The sequence below is a fragment of the Sorex araneus genome, chromosome 4, assembly GCF_027595985.1.
Source record: "Sorex araneus isolate mSorAra2 chromosome 4, mSorAra2.pri, whole genome shotgun sequence".
Lineage (NCBI taxonomy): Eukaryota > Metazoa > Chordata > Mammalia > Eulipotyphla > Soricidae > Sorex > Sorex araneus.
In genome coordinates, this window is record NC_073305.1 from 46,037,944 (window position 1) to 46,058,797 (window position 20,854).

General features: G+C 50.4%; 1 protein-coding gene across 6 annotated transcripts in view; it reads left to right on the forward strand.

Moving 5' to 3' along the window:
• Nucleotides 1-2,699: 2,699 nt before the first annotated feature.
• The window catches only part of BSN (bassoon presynaptic cytomatrix protein), a 98,000-nt gene continuing 79,845 nt past the window's right edge, over nucleotides 2,700-20,854 (forward strand). For all 6 annotated transcript variants that reach the window (XR_008629799.1, XR_008629800.1, XR_008629801.1 and 3 more), the window contains exon 1: nucleotides 2,700-3,038. Coding sequence is in view for 3 of the 6 variants with exons in the window: in XM_055135967.1 (XP_054991942.1) it covers nucleotides 2,833-3,038 (206 nt within the window). In the remaining 3 variants the exon portion in view is untranslated. The remainder of the gene's footprint in view (nucleotides 3,039-20,854) is intronic.

A 20,854-nucleotide genomic window follows, 5' to 3' on the forward strand; every position in this document is an offset into this window, starting at 1 on the left:
CTACCCGCTGTACTATTGCTCCAGCCCCTTCTTCCAGTTACTTATAAAAGACAACAGCCTAAATGTGGTGATGCAGGAGCTACAGGCAGAGGTCCTTCTGGGGTGCTTTGCCCACTTGGTGGTGGGCAAAGCCCCTTGAAAGAAAAGATGAGGGAAATGCTAAGTCTATGGAGAACTCAGTCAACCATCAGCTCCTGTCCTACTAAAACCTAGTTCAGGGCACAGGACAAATAACATGAGGTCCTAGAACCAGAGGAAAAGAAACCACCCGTGGAACAGTGAATACAAATGGAGACTAATTAAGAGTGCCAGGCAAAGGGTGCTCCTTCACCAGCACCACCCCATGGCTAGGAGGAGACTAGGCCCTGTGCCGATGGGAGTGTATGAGGGTGGGCATATTCCTGGGGATGGTTCTCAAAGACAGTGGGACTGAGAGTCTGAAAGGAAGATAGAGGTGCCGCTAATCCATACTTTCTGGGCCTCTTGGGTCCACTATGCTGTGCCCTTTGTCACCAAGGTAGCAGAGACTCTGGGGGTCTGTTAACAAATAGCCAGGAATCCACTCTGAGCAGGACAACTCCCCCAGGCCAGCTGGCTGGGTAGGGCTAATTACCCCCACAGGAACTAGGAGGTATGTTGATTTAAATCTGTGGAAAGCCAGAGCTCCCTATAGCTTTTACAAAAACAGAAAACAAACATCCTCTTCTTAGCTTCCCAGTAGCCCAGCCCACAGTGACTGGGGAAGATGAAACCAGAGGAGTCTATTGGTGTGGGACTAGCCAGGTCATTAGCCTGTCCTAGTGCTCCTGCATGGTTCTTCTCCAGGATAAAAGGTGTGGAGCATGGAGCTGGAGCAGTAGTATGTACAGTGGCTAGGGCCTTGCACGTGGCCAACCCTAGTTTTATTCCCAACATCCCATATGAGGGGCTGGAGCGATAGCACAGTGGGTAGGGCATTTGCCTTGCACTCGGCCAACTGGGGTTCTAATCCCAGCATCCCATATGGTCCCCTGAGCACCACCAGGAGTAATTTCTGAGTGCAGAGCCAGGAATAACCCCTGTGCATTCTCAGCTGTGACCCAAAAAGCAAAAAAAAAAAAAATACACATCAACATCCCATATGGTTCCCTGAGCACTGCCAGGAGTGATTCCTAAGGGCAGAGCCAGGAGTAACCCGCAAACACTGCTGGATGTGGCCCCAAACAAAACAAAACAAAAGGGTATGGAACAGTCCCCTTACCTGGCCTCAGCCCCAAAACCAGGGTACCCAACAACGAGGCATCCAATAATAGAGTATATCAAGTGAATGCTTGGCCCTTGCCCTCGCATTTTATTTGTATTTTTATGTAAGAGTGCTATCATCACTTTGGAGCTTTGGTGAGCGCAAGTCAGTTGCAAGGTCCTCTCTAGACATTCAGGGCTGTGGAACTTTGAGGAGCTGAGCTGTGCAGTCACCAGTCAGAGTTGATGCAGACTTCTTTCAGTATAGGAGAAAGCACACCAAAGAGCATCCTAACATGGGCCTCAAGGCTGTTCTCACCCTACTCATGGAGTAGCCCCTTATTGTCCATGCTTCATGGAAACCGGTTTTGGAGTCCAGAGTGTGCAGTGCAGGTTCAATCGGGCTCTGTCCATGGCGCTGGCTTGCAGTACTCTCTGTGCTCTCTGGACTGTTCCAGGTCAGGTTAGAACGGCCGACAGCCTATCTAATATTCCTCATTATTTGGAAAATTAAATGGGTTTGTAAATTGGTCCAAGTGTACTCAACTTCCACACTTGGATGATTTATGAAGCCAGGAATTGTTTGGAATATAGTCTGCATCTTCTAGGAAAATATCCTACCTCAGGAAAGCCCAGGCTTGTGTGAGAAGCCACGAGGCTAACTGACCAGAGTAGAGGGCAAATACTGACACCTGTAAAAGGAACAGCACAGAAGAATAACTTGATGAGCTCTAAAGTTGATGCAACCCCCTTGCTACACAGTTCTTGAAGCTATATTTGAGGAATATCAACCAACTCCCAAGGTCAATGTCCCAGGACCAGTGGGGCACCTCCCCAGCTGGCTTCCCGCCAGCCCTGCCACACTGTCCACCTTTCCTGGGTGCTTGCCCGGCTCCTGTCCCATGGAACCAGTCTTATGTGGAGGAGTCCTTATCAACAATGGTGGGGACCCTCATTATCCCGCCACATCCCCTCTCCCCCCAGCATCCTCTCTCACCATCCTTCCACGATCTTGCGCTTCTGACCATCCCTAGTTCATTTGTCTCTTTAAAACCTAAATATCTTTGGAGGTCATACTCGGGTGGCCCCTCTCTGAGGTCTGCCCGTTCCCCTTACTCCCCATTGCCCGACGGTTGTCGATAACATGAAGCAGAGGCTTCCTCCAGCCCCAGATCCCCGGGTTAGGGAGCGCCACGGAATCCACGACAGGGAGGAGCGCGACACCTCCACAGTCCTGCTAGTCGCCAGGCCCGCCCCCTAAGCCCAGGTTCCTGAACTCTCCCACCAAGCTGGGCCGGGCTCCAGGTACCGCGTGGCGGCCGCGGCAGGCCCGAGGCGCATGCGCCGTCTGGGCGGCAGCTTCCCGGCGACCCCGCGGCCGACTAGTGGACTCACGTCCTCACGGGCTGGCGGGAGCGCGCGCGTGGGGAGGGGGGGGCGTGTGCCAAGCAGGGGCGCGCGGAGCGCTCGTGCGCATGCGCAGCGGCGGGCGGCGGCGCGAGCCCAGCCGGGAGATGGCGGCGGCGGCGGCGGCGGCGGCGCCCAGCGTGTGAGCAGCCGCCCGGGAGCCGCCGGCCCGGGCCCAGGACGACCCCAACCCCGCCCGCAGCCATGGGCAACGAGGCCAGCCTGGAGGGTGGCGCTGGCGAAGGGCCGCTGCCGCCTGGAGGCCCCGGCCCGGGCCCGGGCCCCGGCGCTGGGAAGCCTCCTTCAGCACCGGCCGGCGGTGGACAGCTCCCCGCGGCTGGAGCGGCGCGGGGGACAGCGGGACCACCCGGCCCGGGCCCGGGTCCCGGGCCTGGCCCCGGCCCGGGCAGGTAAGCGTACGGCGCGGCGTGGGGGGCGGGGAGCTGCAGTCTGAGGCCGGGGCCAGGGCCCACTCCCCCCCGGATCTGGTCTGCTCAGCGAGGTCCATGTAGCGTGGACAGCGAGGTCCCACATCTGGTCGCACTTGAACTTAGCCTGATTGTTGTGAACCTGGTGGTCTTAGCAAAGCTGCTCCCCCTCCTTCCCAGCCGCCCCTCCTCAGCAAGGCAGGTTGGTGAGCGCAGGGTCAGTCGGGCCTGCAGACCATGACTCTGTCGCGAACCCCAAATTCGCTTACACCTCAACACGGGTTCAGGAGGGGCTTATGTAACCTCAGCATGGTCCCTCTGCACAGGGGAGCAGTGGGATGGAAAACGTCCTCCCTGTGTACATGTGTCCATTGTGCTGGGCCGAGGAAAGAGCACAATGGGAGTGGCTGTCAGGAAAGGTAAGTGTCGGCGCCTCCAACAGAGACAGAGAAACAGTTCAACCATGAACTTGGTCATGTGCTTTCCTTAGGCAGTGGTAATAAGCATCCTTGGAGGAAGGGGAAATGCCACTGGACACGGAAGGGTAGTTATTTAGGCTAAACGATACTAATAGGGTCATGTGCTCGCATCAAGATTTAGAGAAACAGTTGGGGTGAAGCAAAAAATGCTGTTGAATAGTCTTAGCACCAAATATGTTTCTGTTGCCGTATGATTTCAAACCAGCAGAAAAGCCAAAACCCACGTAGAATGCCTTAAACAGAACATTTCTGACCAAATTCTGTGAAATCAGGTTGTTTAAAAGGTATGCCAGCCAATCAAGATCCTACCAAAAAAAAAAAAAAAAGCCAACCAAGTGGCAGTGAATGCAGTAGAAAGGAATGCCAATATGTAATAAACCAGCAGACCGAAAAGTCAGGAAAGCTAACAAGAGACAGCAGGATAAAATGGAAGGCATTATCTTAACATCCAATAGGCCTGGGGAGTAGCAAAACCGGAGGTGCTTCAGCTGATGATATTGCCTCAGCTCTTATGTGGGTGCACATAAACAGCGAGGGAACATACATTTTGATTCCTCAGCTACCTTTTGGTGTCTCTTATATACTACCACCCCAGAAGTCATTTCTTAGACAACTACCAGCAATGAATGGGTCTTAGTAGTCTGGAGCCAGCCCCACATATGCTAGTCCCGAGCATCCCTTTTAGGGGTGGAATCTACCCATTTCCACTAGCAATCACAGTAATGCAATGGAATGGCTCACAGATCTGAGAACTCGACTGTCCATTTTGTTTCATGTTGATCTGCTGTTGAGCTTTAGCTTGAAGGAGACTCATTCAGGCTTTAGAGCTCTCCCTTCAAGGAAAAGCATCCTCAGTGGAATGGAAAAACACCTTGACTGGGGAGTTCTTTATATGAGCAACTCAACATATCTCATCTGGTAACCAAACAGGCTGGTCTGCTTGTAGTTTATCTGATGTTGCAGAGTCAAGCATATGAGATTCTGGAAAGACTCGGGTAGCTCAGAAGGGCAAGACAGAGGCCGATATCTACTGCTTCACCGTGTTCTGTTCCTGACCTGTCTGAGCTCTGTTCTAGGGCAGACCCACAAATAATTGTGGGTTGAAGGAATCATGGCTACTACCAGATGGAGCAGTCACTTAATCTCGCTCCTGACTGTGGGCAGTGCTTATATTTGGGTCTGTGATGCTAGTTCCTGTGACTGTCAGCTGGTGAGCTGGCTGCTTGTCCCCAAAGCTCAGGTCCGGGGGCTCTTCCATCTGATACTTGATTTGTCCTAGCATGTTGTATGAGCAGCAGCTGTGTGGTATGTCTCTTCTTCAACTACAGAAGGGTTTCTGCTTCCTATCACCAGAGTATTTCAGGTACCTGATGCCAAATTTAGCATGTTCTGTTCTAAGATACTGCTGAACAGAAAAGCCCATTGATGGAGGAAAAGCCCTGTGGCATGTGCTTCTGGGCATTTGGGAAGAGCATTAACACAGTTTTCAAGCCAGGCTGTGAATTTGGGGGTAGTTAAAAGTGTCACTGAGGTAGGTGGAGGATCAGGGAGTGGGAAGACCATTTTACTAATATCAAAGAGGTATGGAAGTTTGGGAGCAGTTGGATTTTTGTTCTTTTCCATGGCTATATTATCCCTTGTCACCCTCAGTTAGTCTTTTCATCCTCATACCCAGTTGTCTTGGACTCTGGGAGGGGGTAGCTCCAGCATTTGGGGCTTAGAAGCCTGACCTGGATTCCTTCAGTGACAGTGCCACAGCACCCAGTGTGCTGCCTCTTAGCCCACTTGCATGATATCGCACTTTGGGCATTGGCGAGTCACATGCACAGTTAAATAGGTTGCGCCTTTCCCAAGTAGTGCCAGATGGGGGAAGGCGGAACTCTGTCTCAGTTTCCATTCTGCAATCTGTGTCTGTGCCCTCGCGTGGGCAGCATCCTCAGAGAATAGTGTTTCCCAAGGTGGGAGATCCTGCCCTCCCTGAGGGGCACTGAAAAGATAATAGGGGGTGGCAGTAGCCTCAGGGGCAATTGTGGGGGCTGCTTTCTGTTTGTTTAAAGAAGGTTTATTTCTAGAGTGGTGCTGAATAATTTCATTTGTGAAAAGAAGGTGGTAGTGCAAGTCTGGGAACCTGGAGTCTCACACACACACACACACACACACACACACACACACACCCGTGAAACACCACCAGTTTAGGATGGAATTTTTTTTTTTTTTTTTTTTTTTGCTTTTTGGGTCACACCCAGCGATGCACAGGGGTTACTCCTGGCTTATGCACTCAGGAATTCCTCCTGGCGGTGCTCAGGGGACCATATGGGATGCTGGGAATCGAACCCGGGTCGGCCGCGTGCAAGGCAAACACCCTACCCGCTGTGCTATTGCTCCAGCCCCTAGGATGGAATTTTATCAGTACCCCAGAAAGCACTTTTAAAACTTGCCCAGGAGTTGGGAATATGGCTTAAGTGGTAGAGCACATACATACATGCTAAGGTCCTATGTTTGATTCTGCACTGCATGAACTCTACAGCATCACTGCATAGCCCTGGTAGTGCTGATGTACTGTCAGCTGTGTCTCCACCACCAATTGCCCAAAGGAGCTATGTAGATCAGTGGGAGTCTAATTTACACCATGTGGATTTGCACATTATTTTTTGTTTCGTTTTTGGGCCACACCTAGTGGTGTTCAAGGTCTACTTCAAACTTGGTTCTAGGGAGTTGTCCCCAGCAGTATTCACGGGGACCATGAGGTGCTAGAAATAGAAGCTGGGGCTTGTGCCTGCACTGCATGTGTACTGGTTCTTGAATATATCTTCTCTAGCCTTTTTTGTTTAATAAGGGCACATGCTTGGGGAACCTGAGAGCTCTCTTATCATTGATCAGCAATGCAAGCCTGGTGGCTCAATACTTGGACCTTGAATGTGGTACTTGGACCTGGTGGTGCATGCGGGACTTCCAGGGCTGGTGGTTCTTGGGAGGACATGCAGTGCCAGCGATTGAACTTAGGGCCTTGCACATACCAGACACATGCTCTCTCACTTGAGCTATCTTCCTACTCACAAGTTGCACATTTTAACAGTTGCAAATTGATCTTTAGTTAGTCTACTTTGGTGTATATATCAGTGTCAAGAATAAGCACTAGGCTGGCTTGGTGTCTGACCAGAAAGATGTATGATGCTCCAGATCTTCTAGCATAACACAGAATGGTCAGTCAGACAGCTCTGGAAGAAGTGAATCACAGAAGGATTCTGAGAGGGACATTTTTTGAAACTTACTGTTTTAGAAGTGTCAAATGCGCAGTCTTTATGGGATTATCAGGAGGAATGGAGAGGTAAAACTTGACTTCAAAAGAAGGAGAAAACCCCAGGCATGCTGGAAAAGTGGTGGGGTTATCAGAAATGGAGAGAAGGAGAAATGTGAGTACAAGGGGCACAGTACAGGGTGTGGAGAAGAGATGGGGTGAATCAGGTGAATCTTCTTCCCCTCATTATCCTTCAAAATCTGTCATCAAGGCCAGGTCACATCTTGCTCACTCCCAGCCCATATGCCATGGAGATATTGTGAGCCAAAGGCAGCTGGGCACAGAGAACCTGCTTGTTTACTGGAAGATGGGCAAGGCTGCTTTGAGAGCTATACCCGGAGTTCTGTTCACAACCTGGGTTGGCCAGGTTTGTCTAGAGTTAGCCAGGTTTGTTAAACTCCATCAGTTAACAACCATGTTGAGAAAAATTCAAGGCTAATTTGTAAGGTAAAATGTAGGGATGCAGTTCAGATCTGAAAATGGTCTTTATTCTTGAAAGACTATGCTTGGCCATATTGACTAGATTCTCATGGAAGCATGCAATGCTGCACTAATGGAACGTCAAAATTTCACCCAGAAAGGGCAGCCAGTTTTGTACTTCATGCCAGGGACAGAGAAACAGCTTTGTGCATATAGCCATTAATAACTGTAGTAAAATGGGAAAGCTGATACTGATGCAGCCCCTCCTGACAAAAAAACATTAATAAGGGAAGTGTGTGTATGTGTTGTGTGTGGTGGTGGTGGTGGTTGTGTGTGTGTGTGTGTGTGTGTGTGTGTGTGTGTGTGTGTGTGTGTGTAGTTTCTAGGCCACCCCTAGCACCCGGCAATGCTCAGGGCTTGCTCCTGACTTTGTGCTAAGGGATCATTCCTGGCAGTGCTCATACCATACGTGGTACTGGAATTTAACTAGGTTTAACTGTATTTAAGGCAAGTACCTTCACCCCTACGTTATCTCTCTAGCTCTATAGTTTGTTTGTTTTTGGGCCACACTCAGCCAAGTTCAAGGTTTAGGGATATTCCTGGCTTTGCACTCAGGAATTACTCCAAGCAGTGTGTAGGGGACCATATGGGGTGCTGGGAATTGAACCTGGGTCAGCTATGTGCTCTACCTATATATTATCTCTCTAGCCCTTCTGTCCCTATTTTATGACTTTTTTTTTCTGACCACACTTGGTTGCATGCAGGCTCTGTGTTTAGGGATTAATCCTGGAGGTGCTGGGGGGACCATATGGGATTGAATCCAGGTCCCGCCTGAGCAAGGCAAGTGCCTTATCCCCTGTATTATCTTTCTGGTCCCCGTTGGACCATATCCCTGGCCCAAGAATGCTGACTTAAAAAAAGTTTCTTGGGAATCGGAGCAATAGTACAGCAGGTAGGGCATTTGCCTTGCTTGTGACCAACCTGGGTTTGATCCCTGGCACCACATTTTCCCCCCTGGCCCACTGGGAGTGATCCCTGACCACAGAGTCATTAGGAAGCCCTGAGCACAGCCAGGTGTGACTCAAAAACCAAGAACCTAAACAACAACAGCAACAACAACAAAACTTAGAAAGGAATAATAATTTTTTTTTTTTTTTGCTTTTTGGGTCACACCTGGCGATGCACAGGGGTTACTCCTGGTTCTGCACTCAGGAATTACCCCTGGCTGTGCTCAGGGGACCATGTGGGATGCTGGGATTTGAACCCGGGTCGGCCGTGTGCAAGGCAAACGCCCTACCCGCTGTGCTATCTCTCCAGCCCCAGAAAGGAATAATAATTTTTTAAAAAGTTTGTTGAGGGCTTCTGGCTGATAGGATGGCACGTTCAATAAAAATAAAGCTAGAGGGGCTGGAGCGATAGATAGCACAGCGGGTAGGGCATTTGCCTTGCACACGGCCGACCTGGGTTCGATTCCCAGTATCCCATATGGTCCTCCGAGTACCGCCAGAAGTAATTCCTGAGTGCAGAGCCAGGAGTAACCCCTGTGCATTGCCAGGTGTGACCTCCCGCCCCCAAAAAATAAAGCTAGAGGGTTCAGAGTGATAGTATAGCTGGTAGGGCATTTGCTTTGCATGTGGCAGACCTGGCTTTGATCTCCAACATTTCTGATGATCCCCCGAGTATCACCAGGAGTAATTTCTAAATGCAGAGCCAGGAGTAACCCCTGAGCACCATTGGGTGTGGCCCCAAACCAAACCAAACCAAACCAAAACAAAACAAAACAAAATAATATAGCTAGAATTTGGACTGGTTTGGGAGCCAGTGAATACCACAGTGGGTCACTATTCTGTTCTCTTCCTAAGGTTCCCTTTTCTCTGAGTAGGTTTGGTTCTGAATTTAAAAAGGTAAAGCTTTCAGAGGCCCCTACGTCATGCCTTTTCATTCTGGCTTGTGGGAGATTTCTCGTATCTATAAGTAGGAGGCTGCTAGGAAACTGAATTCTGACTCCAATAAATCTTTCCCCTACTTCTAAGTTTTGTGTGTGAGTGAAAGGAGGCCCTTTCCCTGGTTGGTGAGAAAGGTGGGAGGGGCAGACCTTACTATGTGTGGACCCAAGGGAATCTGATCCTTTAGCCCATGCACCTGTAAGTTAGAGCTGACTTGGCAAAACTGTCAGACAATTACCACTATATTACTGGAAGGAAGCCTGCTTCATCCTAAGAGCTCTGCTAGGTGTTTGACACACATATTCTCCCTCCACCTAAATCACACAGCTTCTTCAGATAGTCTGTTTGGCATTGCCAGGGACACTCTTTTTAAATGGTGAAATGGTGGCTGAGATCTGCATTCCCTCAGTAAGGGCCCTGTGTTACTTTAGGACTGGGGGCCCTCCTGGTGTGTTGGGTAAGGCAGACAGTCAAGCCATGGCGCCTCCAGTCATATTGGCATTGATGCTGGATTCATATCACTGCTACCTTTCTGCAGGACTCCTGCTATCTCTGCACAGTTGAGGAAGCTTGTTATAGCTAGGGAAGGAACTGGGACCCAGACCTCGGTGATCCTGCCTCTGTAAGGGAGGTGGAATTTTGCTGTCCTACCTCCTGTTGGTTTGTCCATCTCTGTAGACTAGGTATCTATCTCGTCACACCATTCTCTAAGCTCTGTGTCTTATACTTTAGGTTCTGCTCACCTGAGCTGGTAGGACAGAGCCAGGGAGCATGGTCCCTGATTCATCTGTGCCCTGCCTTGTGCTCCAGACTGGTCCCAGGGCTGCCCTGATTTCTCCTTTCTCTTCTTTGCTTTTTTGGCATTGAGGCTTATGAAGAGAGCCATGTTTTTGCAGCGACCTCTTGCTTACCCAGTATCCCTATGTCTTTTCATCAATAGGGCCACATGGAAACACACTGGGCTCCCCTGAGATCAAATATAGAATTGCTTGGAAAGTTCTGACTGCTTAGAAATGGGTAGGGCTGCTACCATCACTCTAGGCACTTAGAGGCTCAGGTGCTTGGGGATTGCTCCTGGTTCTCAGGCATGCAAAGCATGCACCCCAGACTTTTGAGCTATCTCCCTGGCCCTGAAGGGTTGAATTCTTGTTCTTATTATTGAGGAGATTATAGAGTCTATGATCAGCAGCCTGTCTATGAGCCCATGCATGGATCACCCTGTTGGTCCATCAGTGCTTCCCCCCCCAATACTCAGAGGAACCCAGATTCTGCAGTGCTCCTGGCCAGGAAGGAGCTGTTTCTTTCTAGGATGCTGGAAGAACAAGTAAAGTATTGAGTACTATGAAAATAAGGGAGGTAAGGAAATTTCTTGAAAATCACACCCATACAGTCTGTGCATTTGAAGTAGTAGGGTCATCTGAAATTTTTATAGGTGACAATGGATATGACATATTTCTTTCCTTTTTTCGGGGGGGGGGAGGCCAAACTTGGTGGTACTCAGAGATTATTCCTGACTCTGCACTCAGGGCTTATTCCTGGTGGACTTGGAGGACCATATGGGGTGCTGGAGATGGAACCCAGGTCAACTCTGTACAATGCAAAAGCCCTACCTGCTGTCCTGTGGCTCCATCTCTGGATGTGATGTATTTCTTCAACTCAATTCTACTTAGAAGCAGAAGGATTATGAAGTGAAAATTTATTCACATGCTCAGGAGCCCTTTAGCCAAGCTCCTCCTGGATACCTGTCCCTGGGTGAAATGTGAAGAACCAAGGAAGGAGAGTGAGAGGGCTCTGAGGGCTCCCAGTCTAGGGAGGGAGATGCTTGGAAGATCTCTGCTCTCTAGTCCCTTCCAGTAGGATTTCTCCTACCTTTTGTCTAACTGAGTTAAGAGTATGAGAACACAGTTATAAGAGGTTGTATTATTTTCATATTCCAAAATAGTAGAGCATATATTTGTATGGTGTCTTACAGCTTACAGAACACATTCACAACATTAACTTATTCTGTTGGGAGCTCCATGGGCCTAATATGAAAGATTTAGAAGAACAGCCAGCTAGCTGACTTTAGCAAACTGAAATGCCATACACTGAGCACAGCTGGAGGACCACGTCATTTCCCTGCCTCCTGCTCTGAGAAGATGGAAAATTTAGCAAGAGGATGGGGAGGGCTTTGAGGATGGAAAAGGATCAGGAAGTAGGACATTCGAGCAAAGCACAGGGTAGCAGGGGGTGGGGATTGAATAGTGGGGCCTCCTGGGGGAGGGTCAGAAGCTCAGGTTTTAATCATGCCCAACATGCACTGAAACGGGCTGTATATCTCGGGTAGGTCCTCAGCTTTTTTTTTATCTGTAAAATGAGAGATGTAATGATCCCCGCATCCCCTCCACATCTGACAGCTTTTCTTTCTTTCTTTTTTTTTCCCTGTGAGACGAATAAAAAGCAGTGGTGATGCTTCTTATAGCTCTTGAGCCCCATGGAGGAGAGAAAACAGGAGCAACACTCAGGTTAATTAGGAGCGCTAAGTGAAGAGGCTTGCTCTCCTGTTATGCTTCAGAGCTCCTTCAGAGTGGACAAGATGTCTTCACAGACCTGGGTGCTGGAGAGGTGCTGGCTGGCAGAGAGGCTCCTGGTTAGTCAGGGGCTCTTCAAAAGCTACTGGCTTCTTCCATCCCCAGAACATACACATACAAAAAGAATATTGGCCTCCTCCTGCTGGTTCGGCTAGAAAGGCTCCCCTGAGCCTGTACTGCCGGCTGCCGGCACCATGTTCCCCTCTGCTCAGCTCCCAAGTGTTTTTCCTCCCACCCACAACCTTCCCCACCCTGCACACACACACGCACACACACACAACTTGGTACCTTGATTGAGTTCAGGGCAGTGGAATTCGCCAACACTCAGTGCAGGACAGGCATGGAAAGGACAGGCCTGAGGGAGATACAGCTCTACTCCCTCCAGCTGTGCCAAGCTGTCAGCTGGAAGACTGGGGAGGTGGACGTGGCACACCTTGCAGTTCATCCTACAGCTCCACAGGCTCTGTGGCTTCAGGTCAGATACCTCCCAACATCATGGTTTAGCAGGTCAAGCCCTTTCCCTTGGGAGAGAGGGTTAGTTTGGGCAGGTGGTATGTTTGCTCTGTCCTTCTGTAATTTGGAGATCTAATCCAACTCCCAAAGTTTCCCAGAATGTCTGCGCTTATTGTCTGAAGGTGGGAACTCTGACTTGTGAATATGCCAATACTCAGGGGCCTTTGGTTTCTCCCAGGCACGTAGGTATGCTGTTGAAAAGTTCTTTTTATTTGTCTGACATGGGTTTTCCAGTACGGAGTTGTTTTGGAGACATAAGACTACTGGAACAAAATGGCCAAAGCAATCATGGTTTTGTTCTGTGTGGCCTAGCCTGAGGGGCTAACATGGAGCAGAAGCAGGGAGCTGGCAGGGGGGCATGGATGGTTTAGAGAAGTAAGACGATCGCAGGACACATAGGTAGCTGGGAGGATTAAAAGTGCTGGAATATGCTCTGGACATAGAGGCAGAGGAAACTGTTAGTCACGCTTTTAGAGGCATCTAAGGGAGATGTAAGGTAGGCAGCTGAGCATTCAAGTCTGTGCTGGAAAAATAAAGTAGCACTTCACCTGCAAATGCCTTAATATTTATGCCACCTGCTTCCTTACAAGTACCCCGAGAGAGAGATAAGAAAGAGGAAGAAATTAAGGCAACACTGGGGTTCTAAGAGGGCAAGTCAAGTGCATGCAATTTAACAAACATTTATCTTATCAAATGCAATACTAGAAATGAAAGCACTTAGCATGAGGATTGGTATTAAATACCAATTGATGCCCCCACTCCTGCCCCGGGCTGATGAACAGACAGATTTGAACCCCTGCTCCTTACCAGAGAGAGTTTATTTGTTTTTGTGTTGAAGCCAAGTCTGATGATATGCAGGGACTAGCCCCAGTGTGGGGCTGGGTTGGTGGGGTCACCTGTCATGGCACTGAAGGACATGCAATGCTGGGGATCGAACCCAGGCTCCCCACATGCTTTCAGTACCCTTGAACTATCTCTCCAGTCCTGAGAATGTTTGTGAATTAAACTTGATTAAGGGTAGGCCCTTGCCTTCTGGGAACTCAGACTCACTGGAGCTCAAGGCCTACTGTGGTCCATCCTGCTCATCTTCATATATAGCTGCTGAAACAGAATTTGGGGCTTCTGACAAGTTCTCTTGAAAGGCCCAGCCCATTCTACAAGTTTCCAGAATCTTACTAGTTGGGGCAGCAACTCAGCCAACTAGAGCCATAGAGAATACCCCTTTGTGTGAGAAGCATTTCTCTTTGCCTCTTAACCCTCATTTATATATTTGGAAACCCCAGGAGGCCTGATCGGTAGGATGGGGCGGAGTCTTTTTGGCAGATTTGGGATATTGGGAAGAGGACAGGAAGGAGGAAACTGTAGGCCTGGGACTGCTTCTCTGGGGTGGTGATTTGCTTCGGGGCAGCTGGGACGAGGTAGCAGGGTTTCACTCTGGGCTGTGTGTTCCTCTGCCCGGGGCTCTGGATGCCAGCTTGGGCAGATGGTGCTCGCTCTGCCACTGGCCGGTGGAGTAGGACTTTCCCAATGAGCAAGCATCTATCCCTGCTTCCCTCCTGTACTGAAAATCCTTTTACAAATGACAGAGCTCAGCTCCAATGGCTAGGGTCCGAGGGATTTCCAGCCAGGGTGCTTTTGGAGAACTGTGCTACAGGCGGGCGCCTCTGGGGGAAAGGGAGGGAGGGACCCACAACAGCAGGCCAATGCCTCAGAGCAGGTCAGCCACAGTGTTCCCTTACTCTCCCTTTCTCCCCAGAGGTACAGGGGTCCTGTGCCTCACCAGTCAGTCCAGAACCTCCCTGGCCAGCCTTCGCTGTACCTGGCTTGCCTGAGCTGTGCAAACTGGACAGGGTGGGGGAGAGGCGCCTCTGCTGGCTGAGTCCCCCTGACCACTCTGGGCAGAGGAAACTATCTTGTGTTCAGAGGGGATGGAGCATATACCGTGCAGAACTGGTCTGCTCAGCACCTCCCTGGCCCTGATTAGAGCAAGATGTGGGGAGGAAGCAGGAGGCAGCCCAGGACGGTCTTGAGGCATGAGACTTTGGGGCCAGAAGAGAATCCAGGCGCCACAGGGCCAAGTTTGGGGCAAAGCCAGTGCTGCAGTGTGACTCCTTGTTCTTTTTTGTTGTTGTTTGAGGGCCACACCCAGCTGTGCTCAGGGCTAACTCCTGGCTCTGTGCTCAGGGATCACTCCTGGTGGGGCCCTGGGGATCACAGAGGGTGCTTGGAATTGAACTCAGGCTGGTCACGTGCGCGGCAAGTGCTGTACCCACTGTGCTACCTCTCCAGCTCCTGCAGTGAGACTCCTTGGAGAAAGAGGAAACCAAAGCTTTGCCTGGTGAAGTGTGATCACTCTGTACTAGGTCGGAGCCTCGGGGTGCACAGGAATGAGGACAGAAATGTCTAGCCTTTTCTTTCATGTACTGCCACGGACACAAGGGGAAACCTTCTGAGAAAGCCACATGGGTTAGGCCCTCACACCATGCACAGTCTTCAGAAATAAGGCCAAGTAGGGAAGTTATTCAGGCAAAGTAGGCTGATTGGGTTAGGGGGGTAGGTCAAAGGGCTGGCATGCATGTCCATGGTTTGGTGCCCGGCACTGCATGGTCCTGAGCACTGCCAGAGCAACCCACTAGCGATGAGCCAGGAGTGGCCAGAAAGAGTCCTGGTTGTTGCTGGAGGCCACGCCGGCTGGGGAGGGCATGTGTGTGCTTCGATACCTCAGATGCAGGCAGCCTGCAAATCTCCCCTGAGCTGGTTTGCTTCTCCAGACACCTTGCTTTATCCCCAGGGAAGGCTTTGCTCCCAAAAGACACAGTCTCATCTTGAGAATGTTGTTTCTTGTCTAACATTTCTGTTCAGTGTTTATTTTTGTTCAGTGTTTGTTCATTCAACAAACATTTATTCGTCCTGAGATATATCAGGGTCTGGGCATCTGAGTTCACAGAGAATACACAATAGTCAGCCTGGTTGGATTCTACAGCCTGGGTGAGCAGAGTCAAGGGCAATGAGCAGCAGAACTCCCTGCTGCCTGGGACCTTCACAGTGTTGGGGCTGTGGTAGGTCTTTGGTAGCTGTTCAGGCCTGGACCTCAGAGAACTACTTATCCCCCGAAATCAGCAGAAACACATGTGTGCATGCATGCATACACACATTCACACACACTCACATGCATGCACATGATCATGCATGTGCGCGCACGTACACACACACACACACACACACACACACACACACACACACACACCTTACCCTGCTTCCTCTTGGGGCTCCAGGGAAGCTCACTGGGCACTTCCCTGTCCTTAGCTGCCTGTACTTTTCCTCTCAGCCCCTTTTCATTTTTGCTGTCACCTTCCCCTTTCCAGCCTCCACCGTCCCTCAGGTGCAAAAGTAGGAGGGGAAGATTTGTTTCTCAGGGTCAACTCTCAGGTCCTCTGAGGCTCTGGCAGGCACCTTAGAGGAACCAGGCTCACATAAACTTGTCTGCTCTCTCCTTCCTGGGCTCTGTGCTGGGGTCTGAGATAGAATGGCAAGGAAAATGGGCCCAGCCCTGTCCTTGAGGAGCTAAGAGTCTGGTTGGTGGACTAAGATTAGTCCCATAGCAGCCAAATCCTGTTGAAGGAGTTGAAGCCAGATGCTCTGAGAACTAGGGCCCAGAGGAAGTGACAGCAGTGGGGCACTGAGAGATGAGAGTTGTCAAGGGAACAGGTAGGCCATGAGGCAAGGGGGCTAGGCCATGCAGGCAGGAGGATTCCCTTGTAAAGGGCCCAAGGTGCATCATGTTCAAAGGATCAGAAGGTTCCTTTTCAGCAAGAGGGAGTGTAGGGCCTGACTTGGAACACACTTTTTGCTGCCGTGGCCAGGATCACCCCTCACTGGCAGTTTGCCTCCTGTGCCCCCTGACCACTGGTTGGCTTTTCCCACTGGATACCACCAGGAGCTCACTGCCCCTCCCCCGTCCATGCTACTTAATGGCTGGCAGCTCTCAGCACTGTGTGGGGTCACTGGGGCTGGTGACTCCTGCAGAGAAGGGGCAGCTGTGTTTTCTAGGCGTTTTGGAGGTAGTCAAGTTCCTGTCCATTCCCAGGGTTATCCTGGCTCTGTCAGGTGTGACTGTTGGCCACAGGTCTTTCCATGAGGTTCACCCCAAAGCAGGAAGCTCTGGTTCATTGCAGGCTCCTTGCTGCCTTCAGAACTCCTCCATGTGCAGCTCAGTCTCCAGTGCTTTTACCCCGCAAACCTGTGTCACCCCGGTATCAGGCTGTGGCAGAGAAGGCAGGTTGGAGTGACTGGCCTCAAAGAGGAGGACGGCTCCTGGGTCAGTGCTCTGCTTGCCCATGAAGAGAAGATATTCCAGCAGCTTCACAATCTGCCGCCACCCATCCCTGGGCACCCCTGGGCTCCATTGGGTGCTTGCCTTTCACAGCTCCCACCTTTCCTTCTGAAGCCTGTTTTGAGGTTCCCCCTTTTCAGTTCTGGGATTGTGAGTGTGCTTTTTTTTTGTTGTTTGTCTGTTTTTGGGCTACATCTGATGGTACTCAAGAGTTATGCCTGTCTCTGCCCTTAGGACTTACTCCTGGCTGTGCTCTGGGGACCATAGGGGATGCCAGGAATTGAACCCAGGTTGGCCATGTGCAAAGCAAATGCCCTACCAGCTGTGCTATTGCTCTGGCCCGCAATGTGTTTGCTCTTTTCTACCCAGCTCCCTTTGCTTCCCATTTAGATCCTGGTTCCTTGTCCCTTTCCAGGAGCACAGCTTAGACAGGACTCTGCAGCCTTTGCTAGCTCTTCCTTCGCCCAAGAGCTTGGTGCTGGGAGTGGGAGCAGGACGAGAGCTGCTCGCTGCTTTCCTCGTAGTGCTGAGCAGCTGACAGCAGCTCCTGGGCCTCACCCGGGCCTCTCAATGGCAGGACCCTCCTGAACTTCTTCAGGAACCCTCAGAGAGAGAAGCACACAGTCCAGTCCTGGACTAGTTTGGCGAAGGAGCTGGACTAAGAGGGCCCACGGGTTCCTCCTGGAGCTTGAGGCTTGGTTTCTTCTCCCAAGCTCTTCTCTCAGGATGCTCCCAACTTCCTCTCATGAAGCAAGTGGTATCATGGGTGCCCTGGAGCAAGCTCAGTTGCCCACATCAGCCAAATAACCATATAGCCCTTGGCAGGGGTAAGAGGGAAGCCCTCCTTGACACTTTGGCTGCAGCAAAAGTGTTTTATTTGGGGGAGGGAGTATTGCCAAAGCAGGGCACAGGGAACCCAGGGACCACTTTCTGTTCATATTTAATTAAGTGATTTTTGGATCCAGCAGTGCTGGGGCTACCAGGGTTATGCTGGAGGTGCTCAAGAAACCTCATAGTGCCAGGAATTAAACTCGAGACCTTGGCATGCCAGGCATGCACTATCGTATGTTGAGCTATCTCTCTACCTCCCAGGATAGGTCTCAAACCTCAGCACCAAAGCTTACTTTTGGGAAGCCAAGGCCAGGTTCCCAGAGAGGCATCTGATGAAGCCCCACAGGGATGATTCCATTGATCTGGCTTAACTTGCCTAGGAAGGAGAGGTAAGGGAAAAGAGACTGGGATTGGCATGGGGTGCGGGGGGCAGGAAAGCCTGCACAAGGCACTTTCCTGGGCGATCCCATGCCGCCCATCACAGTTCTGGCTGGACACTTGCTTAGTATGGCTGAGCATGTGAAGCAGGTTGACTGTATTCTCCTCCTAGACTCAGGTTCAGAGGGGCCCTGGCTACTGTGTGCTGGCAGGGAGGATCATAGTTTTATTTTCTCTAGTAACAAGCATTTAATCAGAGCTTTTGGACCCTGAGCTCCCCAGGGCCATTTCAAGTCAAATATCAGACCTTAATAGTACGTAGTGGTAACTAGTCCAGAAACCAGCCCCAGGGAAGGAGGTGCTGTCAGGGAGGAAACTCAGTTAGGCTTAGAGAAAATGGGGCATCGAGCTCTTCAAGGTCTGTGCTTCCAGAAAAAGCTCATCCAGAGGGGAGGGCGGGGGACTTGGGAGTTGGCCGCTGTCTGGAGCAGTGCGCACACAGCCAGGAAGCGGCTTTTCAGGTCGAGCTCCTGAACAGGCCCTTGAGGCCCAGTCAAGGGGAGCTGGAGCATGGGTAGCTGGGTCTTGGCTGCTGATGCAGTGTCTCCACAGGGCCCTTCTGTCTGGGGAGTTCACTGGCAATAGGGCCCCCAGAACCACCGGGCAGGGGATCCCAGAGTCATCTGGGCCAGCAAGACTTTCCAGGTCACTGGGGCTAGAGGAGCCCTGCTGGGCCCACTCCTCAGGTCACTGCACCTGTGCCTTGCTTGGCTGCCCTCCTGGCCCCCTCACTGTTCACTAGATCCCACCTGATCATAAATGGTACAACCTACATGCTTATTTAAAAATTATTTTTGGTAGAGTTCTTTTTGCAGGTGGGGAGTGGACACACCAAGTGATGCTCAGGGCTCCTCCTTGAACAGGGGTTGCTTCTGGTGTTCCTGGGGGACACTGGGGTGCCAGGGAGCAAACCCAGGGTTCCTGCATACACAGCCTGCACCCCAGCCCTTTGCACCATCTCTCCCGCCCACTCATGTATATTTTTAAAGAAATGGGATCATGCGGAATACAGTGCTTTTCAGTCTGTTTCATGTGGAGACATTTCTCCCCATCTTCCCACTTCTCAAAATCAGCAGCTCTGGTCCCAGATACCTTTTTTTATTATTATTTGTTTGTGTTGTTTTTTTTGCCACACCCAACTGTCCTAGGAGATACTCTCAGTGCAGTGCTCTGGGTTGTTCCTGGTAGTACTTGGGGGACCAGCTGGAGGAGGAGATAGAACCCAGGCCTCCTGTGTGCACAACACATACTTCATCATGTTAGCTTGCTTTCTGGTCTGCAGATAACAAAACAAATTGATTTATATTTTATTTTCCCATCTTCCCTCTGTTGCTCTTGTGATGACTGGGACACACACACACACACAGACACACACACGCGCGCACGATCACTGGAGAGGTTGCACATATGGTTATGGTGCTTACACACATGTCCATCCAGATCACACGCATCTAGTGATAGCACTCAGGCACATTTTGGTGGTGGTGCTTGAGTACATACTTGCTGGACTTCATTGCTTGCAGAGTTCTCTGGGGGCTGCACACACTGGCACTCACACATGCCTGGGTACTGGTGAGCGCACATTCTATGGAGGCATCAGGCTGCTTAGGCAGCCAAGTTGCAGGAACTGTGCCCCGTGCATGTGGATGGCACTGGGAACAGAGTTAGTGGCCTCACTCACTCAAGGCAGGTACTTCCAGCCACTGGCTCAGCCACGGGCCCTCAGCATTGTGTCTCTGTCACTTCCTGAATGGGAGCAGCCCTCCCGTGCCTTCTGGAGGCTGTTGGCCTTCCTATGTCCTGGACTTAGCTCCTGGTAAGCCATCAGACCCTTTGCCATGGGTGGAGCAGAGAGTAGCCTCACCCCTAAGGCCCTTGCTCCCAAGCCTCAGAGGATCTCAGGCTTAGTCTGTCCTCCTGACTAGGACTACCTCGTTGTTGCAAGGGTTTCTGGCCTGTGATATAAGCTCCTTTTTCTCTATTCGTCCCTTCTGAAGGCTATGCAGGCTTAATTCACGGTGCTTATAGAGCATGACCACTCGCAGCATGAGAGATCAGCTGCAGCAAGATGTTCCTCTTTCCTCTGGTCCCCATGGCACTTATGTTAGCACAGACTGCCTGTGTCCCTTCAGAGACTTAATCCCAAATCTGAAGGAGAGACCCTATCTCTTTGGCTCCCACCCCACTGAGTTTTGGTATTTGGAATTTGAAGATTTTTTTTCTAATGTAGCTCAGTTCCACTTAGTAGATTATTTATTATTATTATTATTATTATTATTATTATTATTATTATTATTATTATTTTGCAGTGCAGGCATCCAAAATGGCCTCACACATGCAAGGCAAGTGCTTTACCACTGAGCCATATCCCTGGGCCCATGTTCCATTTTGCATCAGTTCCCCTCTAGGCAAGAATAGTGCTTGGAGTCATTCATTCAGTCAGTGATATTTATCATGTACCTGTGACATGCCAAGTGCTGTTCTAGGCAGTTCTTACAGTTGGTTACCAAGCATGTCCTGCTCCTAAATGTCTTTATTTTACTTGTTTTCTCACTGCTTCTGAGAGACATTTGCCTTTAAATTTGTCCCAGGAACACAGATTCTGAATTTCCAACCATTCAAATCTCAAGATTCCTCACCCTAGGTTTTCATTCAAACTCAACCCTACAAGGAAACTTAGTTTTCTATGAAGTTCCAAATAATCAGGGAGCTTCCTGGGGTGTGTCTCAGAGGAGATACTTAGTATTATAGGGTTGAAAGAGTGAGAGCAGAACTGGTGGATAATCAACTCCCAAGTCAGGTCCCTGCCTCATTGACTTTCCTTCTGGTGCCCTCCAGCTTCTGTGTATTTTAGCCTTCAATTTTATCACTAGGAAGAAAGAGAATCTAAACAGTTTTTCCCTGCTCAGCTGTTAGAAGGTTGATTATGTAAAGGGGGAGCCTGGCACATAGAGTGAGCTAAGATCATAA